Consider the following 17,942-nt stretch of genomic DNA (forward strand, 5'->3'; position numbering starts at 1 on the left):
TGGCATCCCATATGGTCCCCTGAGCCTGCCAGGAGCGATTTCTGAGTATAGAGACAGGATTAACCCCTGAGTGCTGCTGGATGTGACCCAAAAATCAAAAAAATAAAATAAAATAAAATAAATAATTTTAATTTAAAATTTAAGATGACCAAAATCCGAGGTAAAGGACACACATACACACTGCTGGGGACTAAATCCAGTTTGTATGCATGTAAAGCATATACTTGCCACTGAGCTCCATCTCTGAACCTACTTATTTTTCAGGCCTTCATATTTGATTAGTTCTTTTCTCCCTTTTTTTCTTCTACAGCAGATTCACGCATTTGTTCCCAAATAAGACCTATCTCTCTGTTGCTTCCTTAATTTTTATCTTTTATTTTGAGGAATTATAGATAAGAGGTCATACAAAATGTACCAAGAAGAGTGTTTTTCATAATTAAGTAAAATGAGGGGAGAAAAGCACGTATTAGTAACCAAACTTGTGGCAGCCTGCCAAGTCAGCAAACCCAAAGCAACAGATTTTCAATGCTGCTGGGGCAAGAGCATGCAGATGTAATGCTTAAAGCTTCCACAGCAAAGGGGGAAAGGCCACAAGTTGGAGAGAAGGCAGGTTGTGAAGAGGGCTATCATAGTTTATGAAAATTTCATCAAATTTACCCCAAATGTAAAATGAACACTTTAAAATTGAAGCTTTATGAATTCTGAACCCATTCTTTTTTTTTTTTTTTTCACATAACTGTGTGCCTGTGATGTGTTCTACGGCATAACAGGCAAAAGTAAGTATTATCCTGGGAAAAAAGATTCTCCATTTCATATATGCTAGAGCTTGTGAAAAAGAAAACACTGTTTATATTAGCAGAGTGTAGAAAGAAAATGTCAAGAATTCCCCCCCACCCCCAAATGTAAATTTTACCAGACATAGATACATGTTTCTTTGTTTCTGCTTTTTCTTTTTTCTGGAAAACCTTTTACCCTTGGTAGATTTAAAATTAGTGTTTTATAACCCAGTAATCATTAACTGCAAGAATTTTATTATACTGGTCTTAAAATATTTTTTCATTTATAAAATTATATGCCACTTAATTAATATAAGTTCTGGATCAAAATTATCATTTGGGTAATGTTTAACCTAAATCGAAGGGATCAGTCATTTGAATTTATACCTTTGGGTGGACAATATGAGACACAAAATTATTAGTGTGACTATCTTGCCTTTTATCTTTAGAGAAACTTTATACTGACTAGATAGCTGATCACTGTAGGTCAACAAGAAAAATCTTTTAAGAAAAATATTTTTGGCATATAGGTCAATAAAATACATACAGCTTTTAATCTTTTTACAGCATCTTCACAGATGTGCATTCCTCTTGATTCATCAACTTCTACATGGCCAAGGTACTACAGAAATAAAGAACAAAGAAAGATTACTGTATTTGCCAATCAGTTACTACACAGTAGTTATTAGATGGTTGAAAACTGTATATACAAACTTATATTCATAAAATTCCTTGGCCACTATGGAAGAATTAAGATGTTATTTTACTTACCCCCAGTGTCCTTGTATGAATGAGACCAAGAATAATGTTCTCTGGTATCCCGGGACAGCTCAGATGTAAAGTTCCTGCCTTGTGGTATGAAGACCTAAGTTTGATCCCCAGAACCATCCCACATCTCAGCTGCACTGTCATTTGGAACCTTCAGTGCCATTTAAAAAAATATATGATTTTTGGTGCATTGCATTGCAGTCAAGTATGCAAGCATGTACTATCAGTTCTAAAAAAATAGTTATAATTTTAAGATAGACTATACACTTAATCGTTAGCTTTATCTTTTTTCTCTTAAATTAGAGATCTTTAACATTACGGGCTGTCAAAATGTGTTTGGTGGCGCTGTAAACTAATTTTAGATGTTTGAACAGAACACACAGAAATAATAAAGCACTTTGCTACTTTGCATCAGATTCAACTGAAATAGACATTACATTCAACTTCTATAAAGCTCTATTTTTTCAGCTTAGACAAGTAAATAGCCTTTTAAATCACTTTGTTTACATTAGCTATATATTAATTAAACTGAAAAAAAAAAAAAAAAACCCTTCTAAAATGTCCTGTAACAGGTGTCAGAGCAATAGTACAGTGGGTAGGGGCTTGTCTTGCACACAGCTGACTCAGGTTCAACCCCCTGCATTCTATATGGTCCCCTGAGCCTGCCAGAGTTATTCCTGAATTAGAGGCAGGAATAATCCCTGAGCACCACCATATGTGGGTCGTTCCCCCCCCAAACCCAATAATATATAAGGGCTGGAGAGATAGTATGTAGTCAGGTGCAGCTGACTTGGGTTCAATCCCCTGCATCCCATATTGCTCTAAGCACTTTCAGGAGTTATTCCTGAGTGCCAACCCAGAACTAATCTCTGAGCATTGCCAGGTGTGGCCTCCAAACAAAAAGTAATTAACTCCACCCCAAAAGGTCCAATAATATATTATTAATTTCTTTGTTCAGTGAGTAAAGATAATGTTCCACTATATTTTTTTGTTTTGTTTTTTTTGGGTCACACTCGGTGACGGTCAGGGGTTACTCCTGGCTATGCGCTCAGAAATCGCCCCTGGCTTGGAGGACCATATGGGATGCAGGGGGATCTAACCGAGGTCTGTCCTAGGCTATCATGGGCAAGGCAGATGCCTTACCTCTTGCCCCACCGTTCCAGCCCCAACTTTCCACTATTTTTAAGGAAGTCATCACCCACTATGAATAGCGTATATCTGGTAGCCTCCCTGGTGAATACACCTAATTGTAACTGTCATTTACAAAACTACCAATGGAATACATCAGAATTTACACAATGTAAGTTGATTACTTAACCAGGAATTCTAAGCATCTATAGATTGCCAAGCATAGAATTCAGATCCTGTTCTACAATCAAATCCACCATCAAAGACCAGTAATTCTATCTAGATTCAATCTTTCTGTGGACATTGGATTTTGCAGCTTGTTGTTGTGTCAGGATTGAACCCGCGGCCTTATTCAGGTAAAGTGTGTGTTCTATTACTAAGCTATATTCCAGTCCTGTTTTGGATTGAAATAACTTGGGGGGGGGGGGAGCGGTTCTCAGAGGATATTTATACTTTTCTCTCGATTCTTTAGTCTATTATAGTAAATTTTACCTAGAACATTCTTACTGCAGGTGAACACAGTTTACCAGGATTATAATACACTTGGCCCAGTGCTTGCTGGGTGTGTGGGTGTGCTGTTCTTTGGTTGTTGGATTCCTGAACATTCTGGAGGTAGCACTTTCCCAGAGTTACTGTGATTCTCACACCTGCTTGCTGGTGGTTGTACTCATGGTCACCAGCTCATCTTTAGTTGTGATTCCCGCAGTGTTAGCATACTCCAGTTACATACACACTTAGCTACAGTGGTCTGAAGATTGCAACTATGTGATAAAACTAGTCAGCTGAACTACTAGGATCATGATTGGTGGGAGGAACTAGGTAGCAAGCTCATGGCCTCCCACAAAGCAGGTGCTTTTTGTCACAGATCCATCCTACAGATCCTCACAATTAAATTTCCTTAAGTAGGTTCATTTTTATAATTTTTCAAAAATTATTAGTTTTTAAATTTTTTTTTTTTTTTTTTTGGTTTTTGGGCCACACCCTGTGACGCTCAGGGGTTACTCCTGGCTATGCGCTCAGAAGTTGCTCCTGGCTTCTTGGGGGACCATATGGGATGCCGGGGGATCGAACCGCGGTCCGTCCTAGGCTAGCGCAGGCAAGGCAGGCACCTTACCTCCAGCGCCACCGCCCGGCCCCTAGTTTTTAAATTTTATCTTGGGGGCCAGGGCAACAGTACAGTGGCTAGGTTGCTTGCCTTGTACGTAGTCAATTTGGGTTAGATCCTGACATCCTGTGTGGTTCCCCAAGCTCACCAGGAGTGATCCCTGAGCACAGAGTCTGGACTAAGTCCTGAGCACTGCTGGGTGTGACCCAAAAGCAAAACAAAAAATTTGTTTTGGATTTTAGGGCCATCTTCGGCATTACTCAGGGACTATTTCTGGAACTGTGCTAAGGAATCACTCCTGATGGTGCTTGGGAGACCATGTGTGATGCTGAAGAACGAACTCAGCTGAGTTTCATGCAAGGCAAGACTCATCTATACTATCTCTCTGGTTCCCCGTTTTCATATCTTTAGTGTTATACACTGTGGGTATCCCCTCTCCCAACTTATTTATCCCACCTGAATGTTCAGAACTGCCCACACCTGGAATGGGCACGTAAAGAAGTCTGCATGGGGAGAGAGAAGGGGATATAAAGGAAAGTTGGAGAAAGAATGTAGGAGAGGCATCATCATCAGGGATTCAGCATCAGATTCAGTATTATCATCATCAAAGAAGCAGCAGCAGTAGCATCACCAAAGGGAGTTAGTCAGCCTGGAAGCCAGTTAGGAAGCCTGGAAAAAGCAGCTGAAAGGGAGACAGAGGCTGAGAGAGCCAGAAAGAGTAGAGTAGTAGCTGCTAGGAAAAGGCTTAGTATAAGAGGCCATGTGAGGAGGTGTGCATGGTGGTAAGGACCGTGAAATAAAGCTGGCTGACTCCTGAAACTTCAACTGACTGCTTTGTGAATCTCTCTGCCCTCACCCTGCAACCTTCAGATCTGCCAAGCCATAGGGGCTGTGGGAGCCGGGCCAAGCCCAGAAAGGCCTCACCATCCCCACACCAACTCCAGGACTCTTTAATTTATATTAAGACAACAATATACTTGTCTTTGGTATCACAGATATTTTCTTTCTTTTGTTTATAATGCCTTTTTTTTAAATCAAATTTCTTTATTTTAAACACCATGGTTTAGAGTTGCTTACAAAACTCATTTTTGACAATGTTTTAATACCAATCCCCCCACCATTGTCAGCAGTTTTCCAATTTTCCCCAAAGCTTGACCCTTGGCAGGTCTGAATCATTTTACTTGATATTGCTTGTTACTAAATGGCAAGGAATTGTCATATCTTGCAATGTCTTGCATATCTGTCAAAGGGTCATTATGTCACTGTCTGAAGATTTAGTAAGCTATTTATTGTTAGTTGAGTATTCTGTTGGTTTTATTTGTTGAGCCTATGTGGCTTCTATGATAATTTCACATTGAATTAGGTGTATTACTACTGGAGGACAGTGTTAAAATTATGGAGTGTCAAGTGGTACTTAAGCAGCCGAATGATTCAGGACTTTGAGGATCTGTGTAGCTAAAACAATAAGTTCATGTGGCAACAGCAGTGTTTCATGGGCAGGGCTGCCAAAACTTCTGGTTATACAGAAATGATGGGGTGGGAGGAGGCAGTCCACACTGGCTCCGAAGAGTCCTTAGGAATGGTAGCCACAAAATTGGCATCTAATGCTTATTTCTAGTACTAACCAACGTTACTAAATGTTTCCATTTTATACTAAAGTAAAATAATAGAAATTTTTATGATCTCTGAGATATTATGGTACAGAATAAATACAGGTTTCAAAGTGCTTCTAAAGAATATTATTTAATCACAGTTTCAATACAACTGGTTACACAGCATTTCTGTCAGCCAAAAATGGTGAAGGAGACTTGGTGGGAAAAAGGGCAAATTAGCACATTAAAGACTATTTTCTAAATATATAATCTATTTTAGAAACATGACGATTAAAATCTACCATGTATTTTATCAGACTATATGAAAAGCAAGCTCCTTGGTATAAATATTATGAAAGAGATTTTTTTCCTTTGAGAGACCAACTCACCGAAGAAATGTTTATGTTATGTTTATGTTATGTTTAATTTATGCTTTAATGACTAAAATATTTGACAATCAACTTATTTTATCAGCATTTTCCAAACTTCCTTTCAGTAAGGGAGTTTTATTCACAAAAAATGTTCTTAGAAAAACTAGTGTGTGCATTTTTAGTCTTGGATGAATTAGGTCATTTTTCCTCTTTTTGAAAAAATTATTTGAAAAGCAGATTCCCTTCTTGCTTGGGTAATGTTTGTTATCCATGATAAGAAATGCAGAGTTCTGATGTGAGGATGTAGAGTCAGCAATTTTTAGAATTAACAAAAAAAGTGACATAATAACAAGTTTTAAGGAGCTATACGCTACATTATCATATATACAGAGGCTATATTATGACAGTTACAGGATGCAAATTTGTATAGCACAAATATAGTGCTATAGTTAGTATCTATACTATAGATATAGTATACTATACTAAAGTATAGTATCAAGTTTAGGAATTTTAGTCCTAAAGTAGTAGAAAAATAAAAATAAAATGAATTGTTCATTAGCTATAAATTTAGAGGACAATAACATCTGAACAAATCATATGGTCTAAGCATATGTTTTATATCTAATCATAAAGTTTGAAAAGAAATTAAGAGATCCAAAAGTTTATCTTTCAAATGAGATCTTTTTTTTTGGGGGGGGGGGGGAGTAATCACACCTGGCGGTATTCAGGGGTTACTCCTGGCTTTTCGCTCAGAAATTGCCGTTGGCAGGCACGGGGGACCATATGGGATGCTGGAAATCGAACTGCGGACTGTCATAGGTCAGCCAGGAGCAAGGCAAATGCCCTACCACCTGCGCCAGCGCTCCAGCCCCTGAAAAACAACATTTTGTATTGTCCCTTCCCCTTTGACTGACTTCACTTAGAATGACACTCTCTAGTTCTATCCTTGTAGCAGAAAACTGCAGAATTTCATTTTTTAAAATAGCTGGGATAGCATTTCACTGATACTTTTTTTCTTTTCTTTTTTTTTTTTTTTTTTTTTTTTTTTTTTTTTTTGGGTCACACCCGGCAGCGCTCAGGGGTTCCTCCTGGCTGTCTGCTCAGAAATAGCCCCTGGCAGGCACGGGGGACCATATGGGACACCGGGATTCGAACCAACCACCTTTGGTCCTCGATTGGCTGCTTGCAAGGCAAACGCCGCTGCGCTATCTCTCCGGGCCCCTCTTTTCTTTTTTTTAACTAACATTTTTAAGTCAAATTCTTTTAACACTTTATCTACAAACTGTTCAATGGCTTCATTCTCTTTTTTTTTTTTTTTTTTTTTTTTGGTTTTTGGGCCACACCCGGTAACGCTCAGGGGTTACTCCTGGCTATGCGCTCAGAAGTCGCTCCTGGCTTGGGGGACCATATGGGACGCCGGGGGATCGAACCGCGGTCCGTCTCCTAGGCTAGCGCAGGTAAGGCAGGCACCTTACCTCCAGCGCCACCGCCCGGCCCTCATTCTCTTTTTTAAACCTTTTTTTTTTTTTTTGGTTTTTGGGCCATGCCTGGCGTTGCTCAGGGGTTACTCCTGGCTGTCTGCTCAGAAATAGCTCCTGGCAGGCATGGGGGACCATATGGGACACCGGGATTCGAACCAACCACCTTTGGTCCTGGATCGGCTGCTTGCAAGGCAAACGCCGCTGTGCTATCTCTCCGGGCCCTTTTTTAAACCATTTTTATATTTATTTGTTAATTTATTAATTGGTTTTTGGGCTACACACGATGATGCTCAGGGGTTACACTCCTTGCTCTGTGCTCATAAAATCACTCCTGGCAAGCTGGGGGGGACCATATGGGATGCCGGGAATCAAACCAGGTCTGTCCCAGTTCAGCCGCATGCAAGGCAAAGGCTTTACCACTGTGCTATTTCTCTGGCCCACTAATGGCTTCATTCTCAATGAAAATCAGAGTTCTTTTTTGTTGTTTTTTAATTATTTTATTTTTGGGCCACACCCGGTGATGCTCAGGGGTTACTCCTGGCTATGTGCTCAGAAATCGCTCCTGGCTTGGGGGACCATATGAGATGCCTGGAGATTGAACCGTGATCTGTCCTAGGTCAGACGCGTGTAAGGCAAATGCCTTACTGCTGCACCACTGCTCTGGCCCCAAAAGTCAAAGTTCTTAACAATGGTCCATAAAACATGGTCCATGGTCACATTCCAGTGAATTTTCATTTTTGGGGTAGTGATGGTGGTGTATGGTTCTATCTCATACCCAGCAGTGGTCACACTCAGCAGTGACCTCTCGCAGTGCTCAAGGAAATCTGTAAGGATACCAGGGAACAAACATGGGTCACAGTCAAAGCAGCCTTCATGTAAAGCTTGCAAGCTATACCATCACTCCTGCCCCATGCCATTGTTCTTCAATTGTGGGTGTTCAGGAAGTGTGTAGGAACAATTTTCGTAACAATGACTGGGAAAGGGACTGAAAAAAGTAAAGAGGATAAAGAGCTTGCTTTGCACTCAGGCACCACATAAGGTTCCCTAAACTCAGCTAGGAGTAATTACTGTGTGCAGAGCCAGGGTTAAGGCCCTAAGCACATGGGTGTGGCCCCAAACCAATAACAAAAACAATGACTGGAAAAATTACTAACAGGTAGTGGGCAAGGGGCCATAGATAACAGACATCCTGCTTCCTAATGACATTTGGATGCACTAATGACATTCATTTAGAACAGATAAAAATAACTAACTCTAAAATGGTGGTCACTAAAATAAAACAGCAAAAATACACAAATAGGAAAAACTGAGAGAAAACCATCTAAAAAAGACAGATTAAAAACTCTTCTATAGCACAGCAGTAGGGCGTTTACACACATCACCTCTTCTATATTAAATATATAAATAAAATAACCAGAGGACAAAAGATAGAACTATCACAATTAAGTCCCATTTAACAATAATCGCCCTGAATGTGAATGGTCTGAACTCGCCAAATAAAAAGAGAGTGGAAGGTATGGAACACAGAGGCTGAAGCACCTGGTTTGTAGGTCTAAAATAGTGTTACAAAGACGCCAGCAAATTCTTTGAAGATACTTTCGATAATGAAGTGATTAACTGTTAAGCAGGGTCACCACGTCCTGTGTTTGGGGGTTTACAGAATTTACCCAGGAGTGCTCAGAGAGCCATGTGATACCAGGGATGGAAGAAAGGGTCTTGAACATGCAAGGCTTATGTTTCTGATTCTAGAATCTTGTCCCAATTTTTTTAATAAAAAATTTAAATATATTTTTCAAATAAAGTACTGGGATTGAGGGCCTGGGGTCATTCCCTGTAATGTGCAACACGGTGAAGTCCAGATAGTTTGGTGCTTGGGGGATACCAGGGACAATGCAGCAGTGCTCTATATATATATGTGTGATGTGGTGCAGGGAATCAAACACAGGGTATCACACATACTAGGCATTGCTCTACTACTTGAGCTATCTACCTAACCCAGAATGTCTTTTTTGTTTTTTAAGTCACACCAGCAGCACTCAAGGGCGACTCCTGGATCTATACTCAGAAATTGCTCCGGCAGGCTCAAGGGACCATATGGGATGCCAGGATTTGAACCACCATCCTTCTGTATGCAAAGCAAACACCCTACCTCCATGCTATCTCTCTGGCCCAGTATGTATTATTTAAAAAAAAAAAAAAGTTGGGGCCCGGAGAGATAGCACAGCGTGTTTGCCTTGCAAGCAGCCAATCCAGGACCAAAGGTGGTTGGTTCGAATCCCGGTGTCCCATATGGTCCCCCGTGCCTGCCAGGAGCTATTTCTGAGCAGACAGCCAGGAGTAACCCGAGCACCGCCGGGTGTGGCCCAAAAACCAAAAACCAAAAACCAAAAAAAAAAAAAAAAATGTTGGGGCCGGGAAGGTGGTGCTAGATGTAAGGTGTCTGTCTGCCTTGCAAGTGCTAGCGAAGGACAAACCGCGATTTGATTCCCGGCGTCCCATATGGTCCCCCCAAGCCAGAGGCGATTTCTGAACACATAGCCAGGAGTAACCCCTGAGCGTCAAACGGGTGTGACCCAAAAACCAAAAAAAGGGGCCCGGAGAGATAGCACAGCGGTGTTTGCCTTGCAAGCAGCCAATCCAGGACCAAAGGTGGTTGGTTCGAATCCCGGTGTCCCATATGGTCCCCCGTGCCTGCCAGGAGCTATTTCTGAGCAGACAGCCAGGAGTAACCCTGAGCACTGCCGGGTGTGACCCAGAAACCATAAAAAAAAAGTTTTATTTATTAATTGATTTGTTTTTGGGTCATACCCGGCAATGCTAAGGGATTACTCCTGGCTGTATCCAGAAATCGCTCCTGGCAAGCTCGGGAGACCACTTGGGATGCCAGAAATCAAACCAGGTTCATCCTCGGTTGGCTGCATGCAAGGCAAATGCCCTACCACTGTGTTAGCACTCTGCCCCCGAATATATTTTTAATTAAAAACAACAGCAACGGGGGCCGGGCGGTGGCACTAAAGGTAAGGTGCTACCTTGCCTGCGCTAGCCTTGGACGGACCGCGGTTCGATCCCCCGGTGTCCCATATGGTCCCCCAAGCCAGGAGCAACTTCTGAGCACATAGCCAGGAGTAACCCCTGAGCGTTACCGGGTGTGGCCCCCCCCAAAAAAAAAAACAACAGCAACAACAACAACTGCATTTTCAAAACCAATAAAATTTATGGGAAAGAGCATCACTGTTTTCTAAGTCTTTATACTATCTGGCCTAATGAAGAAAACTAAATTGTCATATTTGTTCTACAATCAATCTGTTGTTTTGGATGAGTTATTTGAATAAAATATGGCCTCATACATTATATATATAGTTGGGAAAAAGAAGAACTTCAGAATCCATGAAAAGATTCTTATGATTTCATTTTGAGAATCACTAGGTCAGAGGTGGCTAGCCTGTTGCCCGCCCCCCCCCTTTAGAAAAACAAACAAACAAAAAAAAATCTGAAAATCTGAAAATCTACCTTATTTAAGCAAACAAACAGGAATTGCACATATCCCAGGATCATCCCAGTGCTGTAGGGAATAGTATACCCCAATTTGGAAACCATAAACTACGTTTTGTTTAGATAATATTTTTCTTTGAACATTAAAGTTCTTCCTCTATGGTCGGAGAGATAGTTTAATGGGCTAAGCACACATTCTGCAATGCAGGAGGCCTGGGTTTGAGTTTGGCCCCAAATGGACTTCTGCTAGAAGTGAACCCTGAGAAGATATGTATGACCCCAAAACACATACAAAAAAGTTCTTCCTCCATTAAGAGGACAAATCTGTTAAAATATTGGGACAGAGAGATGGCATAGCAGTAGGGCGTTTGCCTTGCATGCAAAAGGATGGTGGTTCAAATCCCAGCATCCCATAAGGTCCCCTGAGCCCACTGGGGGCGATTTCTGAGCATAGAGGCAGGGATAGCCCCTGAGTGCTGCCGGGTGTGACCCAATAAAACAAACAAACAAAAATATTAATAGGAAAAATGGTATGATGTGCTTTGAAACCAACTTGAATTATTTACTAATCTAACACTAAATTGTTATACTTAGCTAAGCACAAAATATATCTAGATAAACATGAGAGATAAAAAAAAACTAGTGTGGGGTTTTTATTTGTTTGTTTTTCGTTTTTTGGGTTTTGGGTCACAGTCGGTGACGCTAAGGGGTTACTCCTGGCTATACGCTCAGAAATTGCTCCTGGCTTAGGGGACCATATGGAATGCCGGGAAAGGAACTGCAGTCCATCCTAGGCTAGTGCGGGCAAGGCACATGCCTTACCACTTGTGCCACTGCTCCAGCCCAATTAGTTTTGATTAGTCTAGTTACAGCATTTCTATAACATGCTCTCTCCTATATTCTTTTTTAATAATATTTTATTTAATCTCTCCTATATTCTAATGATAATACACTATTCAAAAATTAATTCCACTCATCTCCTATCTCTAGCTGTCATTTATTTCCCATTTCCTTGAGAAAAACATATATTTTTTTTTTGTATTTGTGCCACACTCAGCAATGCTTAAAGCTTGCCAGGAATTTGGTTGGCTTACTTGCAAGAAAAGCACCCTACTTGCTGAATACTATCTGATGTTCTGACCTAGAAAACTATCTTCACAATAATACTCCATGAAACTCAAGTCTTCCCTATTTTCCACCTTTCTTATGTTTAAAGAGCAGCATCCTTTCTCTAATCTAAAACCAATTCATTTTCTACATTAAATTTTCTCATTAAATAGGTCTTTCTCATTTTTTCTTTTTTTGTTTTTGTTTTTGTTTATGGGCCACACCCATAAATAGGGATTACTCCTGGCTATGTGCTCAGAAATCACTTCTGGCTTGGGGGATCATATGGGACGATGGGGGATTGAACTGTGGTCTGTCTTAGGCTAGCGCTTGCAAGGCCTTACCTCTAGCACCACTGCTCTGGCCCCCATAGGTCTTTCTTATTTTATTTATTTATTTATTTATTTATTTATTTAGCCATATCCAGCAGTGTCATATACAGCTGAAGACTGAAATCTGGGCTCTCATAATCAAAGTGAAAGTTTCAGGGGCTGGAGCAATAGCACAGTGGGTAGGGCATTTGCTCTGTAAAAGGCTAAGCCAGGTTCGATCCCTGGCATCCCATATAGTCTCCTGAGCCTGCCAGGCTTGATTTCTGTGTGAAAAGCCAGGAGTAACCCAAGCACTGCCAGACTATAACCAAAAAGCAAAAACAAAAAAATTAATAAAAAATGCAGAGTAGAGGCTGGAGGGATTGCACAGGGGGTAGCTTGTCTTGTACGTGGCATCCCATATGGTCCCCTGAGCCTGCCAGGCACTCCTAGTGTACTCTAGTGCACTCCTGAGTGCAGAACTAGGAGTAACCCCTGAGAGACACCAGGTGTGGCCTCAAAACTAGCAAACAAATAAACAAAAAAGCATAACTTTCAGAACCCAGAGAAATAGCACGGTGGTAGGGCATTTGCCTTAGACACAGAAGGAAGGTGGTTAGAATTCCGGCATCCCATAAGGTCCCCCGAGCCTGCCAGGAGTGATTTCTGAGTGTAGAACCAGGAGTAACCCCTGAGTGCTGCCAGGTGTGACCCAAAAACAAACAAACAAACAAACAAACAAACAGCCAAAAAAACATGACTTTCAGTCTTTGATAAGCCCTGTCTCTCCCATTTTAAAAACAAAATTCCATGCAATACCAAACCAAAGGCCAATAAATGAGTCTATTTTATGTTATGCAAATTACATAAAATATAACTTTGAGGGACCTGAGAGATAGCATGGAGGTAAGGCGTTTGCTTTGCATGCAGGAAAGTGGTTCGAATCCCAGCATCCCATATGGTCCCCTGAGCCTGCCAGGAGTGTAGAAGCAGGAGTAAGCCCTGAGCGCTACAGGGTGTGACCCAAAAAACAAAAACCAAAAATATGTGTGTGTGTGTGTGTGTGTGTGTGTGTGTGTGTGTGTCTATATCACCATTGCCATACTCAGTGTGCTCAGGAGTCTCCAATTACACCAGAAATATCTGAAATGGCCATGTAGTGGAAATTAACTGCAAGCCTCCATCCCTTTGAGCTGACCCCTCATTCCTAAAACTATTTTTATTTTTCATTACGTTAATCGGGGTGGGGGACTTGATAGTGGTAGCAGTGTCACAACTGTCCGAGCTCAACATACCATGCAGTGCCTGGGAATGCAAATGCCTTAACCCCTGTACTATTTCTCTGGCCCTAAAATTGTTTTGGGGGAAAGGTATTAGGGGAGGGGAGGATAGTGTTTAGGCTACCCCTGATGGTGCTCAATGGACCATATGTGGTGCTGGGGATTCCAATCATGCTTGGCCAAGGCAAGTGCCCTACCTCCTATACTATCTCCATGGCACCTTTTTATTCTTTATTTTTGGTTTTTGAGTCGCACGTGACAGCGCTCAGGGGTTACTACTGCCTTTGCGCTCAGAAATCGCTCCTGGCAGGCTTGGGGTACCATATGGGATGCCAGGATCTGAACCACTGTCTGTTCGAATCAGTTGCGTGTAAGGCAAACGCCTTACCACTGTGCTATCTCTCGGCCACCCTTTTATTAAACTGAAGTATTGTACACAGACATATACAAAAGACAAACTAGTTCTTTAACTTGGCACTAAGTTACTATATTTCTCTCAGAGTTTTAAAGATAAGCCTTTTCATTAAGATATTTGGCATGGGGCTCAAGCAATGGTACTATAATATGTATGTATGTATGTATGTATGTATGTATGTATGTATGTATGTATGTATGTATGTATATTGCCAGGGCTTTTAGGGGGGCTCAGCCCACCAGATGTACCCTTAGATTTTCCTGGTGGGTAGAACTAATTTAAGCCCCATGGGATTTCTCAAAAGGCCTGCTGTGGACGCCTTTTTCCCCTGCGTGGATGGTGGAGGAATTCCCAAAGAGATGCCTGGCATTACATTTTTCAGCCAGTATTTGACTATCTCTCCTTTGTATAGATCAGGCAAAATAATGGCCTCTATCAAATAATTTGGCTCAGAAATTCCAGAAGCAAAGTTTATTTGAGAACCCCTTTTCTGGATAATAGCCAGCCCTAAAAGCAAAGACAATACTTTTCTCTGTTTTTCAAATAAGTCTTTGCAACTGCAGTTTCTGGTAATCAAGGGCACAACCAGAACGCAGATCTTGACTATTGACCCTCCTTTAGAAATAGGGAAACTCATTTTTGGGGATTTAGCTCCTCCCTTTACTTAACCTCAAAAACATTAGAGTCCAGCCTAGTAAGATCAAGTTTCTAGATATTTCCTTCTTCCTCCTAATCCTGATTTTGCATTTGAAGTAAGCTTGCAAGGAGTCCCCTTGAATGTAACCTTCTCTCTTGTAACTTAGAATTTTTACAGTCACACCCATAGCTTAGGTATTGCTACTGTTGTACTATGCTTTGTGATTATAATTATTCTTTACCTCTGGCTAATTTTACCCCTATAAGTTCCCCTGCTCAAAAAAATTAAACTTGTCCCACTCCTGCCAGAAATGTGTTGACCCCACATACTCTGTGTGGTTTCATTTATTTCATATTTCATATTTCTCCCTACGCCGGTCCAGGTAACCCACTCTCCCTGAAGTGGATTCACCGAAATCGCACTGGCGCTGTAAGACAGAAGCCGCTTACAGCAGTATATAATATAAGTATATATGTATATGTGTTCTCAGGAATCACTTTTGGTTCACTCAAGGATCATATGGGATTCGAGGGGTCAAATCCAGCCAACTGTATGAAAGACAAATGCCTACCCACTATAATAACTCTGGCCCTGGTGTGTGTGCTGGTAATTAAACCAAAGCCATCACATATGGGAGGCATATAATCTAGCACTGAACTACTATATTTCTACCCTTCATTAAATTTTTGTGTATGTGTGTGTTTTTTGGGTCACACCCGGCAGTGCTCAGGGGTTTTTCCTGGCTCCGTGCTCAGAAATTGCTCCTGGCAGGCACGGGGGACCATATGGGACACCGGGATTCGAACCGATGACCTTCTGCATGAAAGGTAAATGCCTTACCTCCATGCTATCTCTCCGGCCCCTCATTAAAATATTTAAAGACTATACTAAGGTATAATTGATACAATAAATTATATATACAAAGCACATCAATTTGCAGAGCTTTAGTAATATGTAACTGACAAACCACAATTATCAAGATGGTAACATCGCCAACACAACCCAAAGCTTCTATGTAGTCTCTGTGATGCTTTTCCCCACTCCTCTTTATCTTCAACTTCTTTGTTTTGTTTTGTTTTGGGGCCACACCCAGCAGTGCTCAGGGGTTACTCCTGGCTGTCTGCTCAGAAATAGCTCCTGGCTGGCACGGGGGACCATATGGGACACCGGGATTCGAACCAACCACCTTAGGTCCTGGATCGGCTGCTTGCAAGGCAAACGCCGCTGTGCTATTTCTCTGGGCCCTCAACTTCAAATTCTTAAAATTTATCTCTAGACTGACTATCTTTGTTTTACATCGAATCACTCTTAAAATCCAGATTCCAACTTTATTCCTCCACTCTAAGTGCTATCATGAAAGTCAACAAGATTTTAGTGAGTATCCCTTCTATTTTTGTTATTAGTTCTCTTTTCATGTCCCCTAGAGACAGTCTCAATGATTACTTTAATGATAATTTAAAAGCAGGCAATAATAATTTTCCAGGGACTTCATACTTGCAAATTAGCCTTCTATGATTTATTGATTGTTTTGGGGTCACACCGGCGGCGCTAAGGGGCTACTCCTGGCTCTGTGCTCAGAAATCGCTCCTGGCGATATGGGGGACCATATTCGGGATGCTGGGATTCGAACCATCATCTGTCCTGGGTTGGCCGCATGCAAGGCAAACACCCTACCGCTGCTATCTCTCCCGCCCCCTTTGATTTATTTTTAATCTCAAACCAAAACTCATGGTGCAAAAAAACAAACAAACAAACAAACAAAAAAACTCATGGTGCTTTTATCAGTGGTGGGGATGTTGGTGATCAATGGGAATTTACACATACACATTCCTTATGTATCTCCAAAGGAATTAATTTACTCTTACTACTGAATAACAGCAGTCTCAGGGGACTATATGAGATTCTGAGAATCAAACTACAGTCAAACCACATGCAAGGCAAATGCCTTACCCACTATGCTATTGCTCTGGCTCCATACCCTATACCAATGACCATCAATTTTGTTTTGTTTTTGGGCCACATCCAGCAATATAAAGTGGATATTCCTGGCTCTTCACCCAAGAATCAATCCTGGAAATCAATCCCCACCCCAGGGGAGGCCCTAATACCACTCTGGCACCAACTTGAGCCAGGGTAGGTTCATATGACACCCTGATGATGAGGAACCAGCAACAATCTTGAGGTAGGTTGTCCTACCTCATCACCTAACAACGAGATGAAAATCAGAAGACCCTCCATCCAAGGACAAAAACCAAGATCACTAATTACAGAAGACTGACTACAGCAACTGCGACTGAGCAGAACTTTTCCTTTCTAATTTCCCCAATATTTACTGCACCTATGCAAAAAACCCAAAAAACAAAAACAAACAAAAAAATTGCCATCTCTACCCCTCCATTTGTTTGGTTTTTTCTTTCTTTTTCTTATGTTCTTCTTTTAATTGTATTTTTACTTATAGCTTCTAGACAAGGATTCCTGGCTGCTTTGTTTCTTTTTAACAGAACTATAGAACATGAATCATCTTGTTCTGCCTCAGGTATCTTCCTACAAACTAAAAAAAAAAAAGTGGATGGGACCCAGGGGCCAAGCGGTCTCAGGAGCATTGAGTGGAAATAAAAAACAGTCAAACCTAAATACCCAACCTAAAGTCAACAACAATAGAATCAAGAGATCCAAACTACAACAATCTATACACAAAAGGGACCTGTTACACTAGCAATCCAGGAGGCTAAGGGTGGAGGTATGAAATGCATGCTGGGAAATAGGCAGAGGAAGGTCAGCACTGGTGATGGGAATGGCCCTAATTCACTGTCACTATGTGCCTTAAATACAACTATGAAAGACTTGTTATTCACATTGATCTCAGTAAAAATTATTAAACACTAAGTAAGACTTGGTCTATAAAATAAATGCATTATTGCTTACACACCCGATAATGCTTAGGGGTTGGGTTACTCCTGGCTATGTGCTCAGAAATCGCTCCTGGCTTGGGGGCCATATGGGATACTGGGAATCGAACCTGTGTCCATCGTGAATTGGTCATATGTAAGGTAAATACCCTACCTCTGTGTTATCACTCTGGCCCCTAAAATGTCTCATTTATTATTAAGGGCTCTCTCTTTTTTTTTGCATATTGGGGCAGCCACACGTTATAGTGCTCCGGACAGGTGCTCTTGGCTCTATGTGCCAGCACCACTTCTGGTTCTCTAGCTCTGTGCTCAAGGAACCATATGAAGTGCTAGGATTCTTTTGTTTTTGTTTTTGGGTTACACCCGGCAGCGCTCAGGGGTTATTCCTGGCTCTAAGCTCAGAAATTGCTCCTGGCAGGCTTGGGGGACCATATGGAATGCTGAGGATTCGAACCAATGTCCTTCTGCATGCAAGGCAAACGCCTTACCTCCATGCTATCTCTCCGGCCCTGAAGTGCTAGGATTCTAACTGTTGATGCATTTGATGGTACATGCAAGGCAAGCATCTTA

The 17,942-nt window shown here is 41.4% G+C and overlaps 1 protein-coding gene across 5 annotated transcripts in view; it reads right to left on the reverse strand.

Annotated features, from left to right (window-relative positions):
* NUMB (NUMB endocytic adaptor protein) overlaps window positions 1-17,942 on the reverse strand; it is a 65,598-nt gene that overhangs the window by 47,178 nt on the left and 478 nt on the right. For all 5 annotated transcript variants that reach the window (XM_049770379.1, XM_049770381.1, XM_049770377.1 and 2 more), the window contains exon 2: window positions 1,324-1,398. In XM_049770379.1, the coding sequence (XP_049626336.1) occupies window positions 1,324-1,398 (75 nt within the window). The remainder of the gene's footprint in view (window positions 1-1,323; window positions 1,399-17,942) is intronic.

The sequence above is a fragment of the Suncus etruscus genome, chromosome 3 (genome assembly GCF_024139225.1).
Source record: "Suncus etruscus isolate mSunEtr1 chromosome 3, mSunEtr1.pri.cur, whole genome shotgun sequence".
Lineage (NCBI taxonomy): Eukaryota > Metazoa > Chordata > Mammalia > Eulipotyphla > Soricidae > Suncus > Suncus etruscus.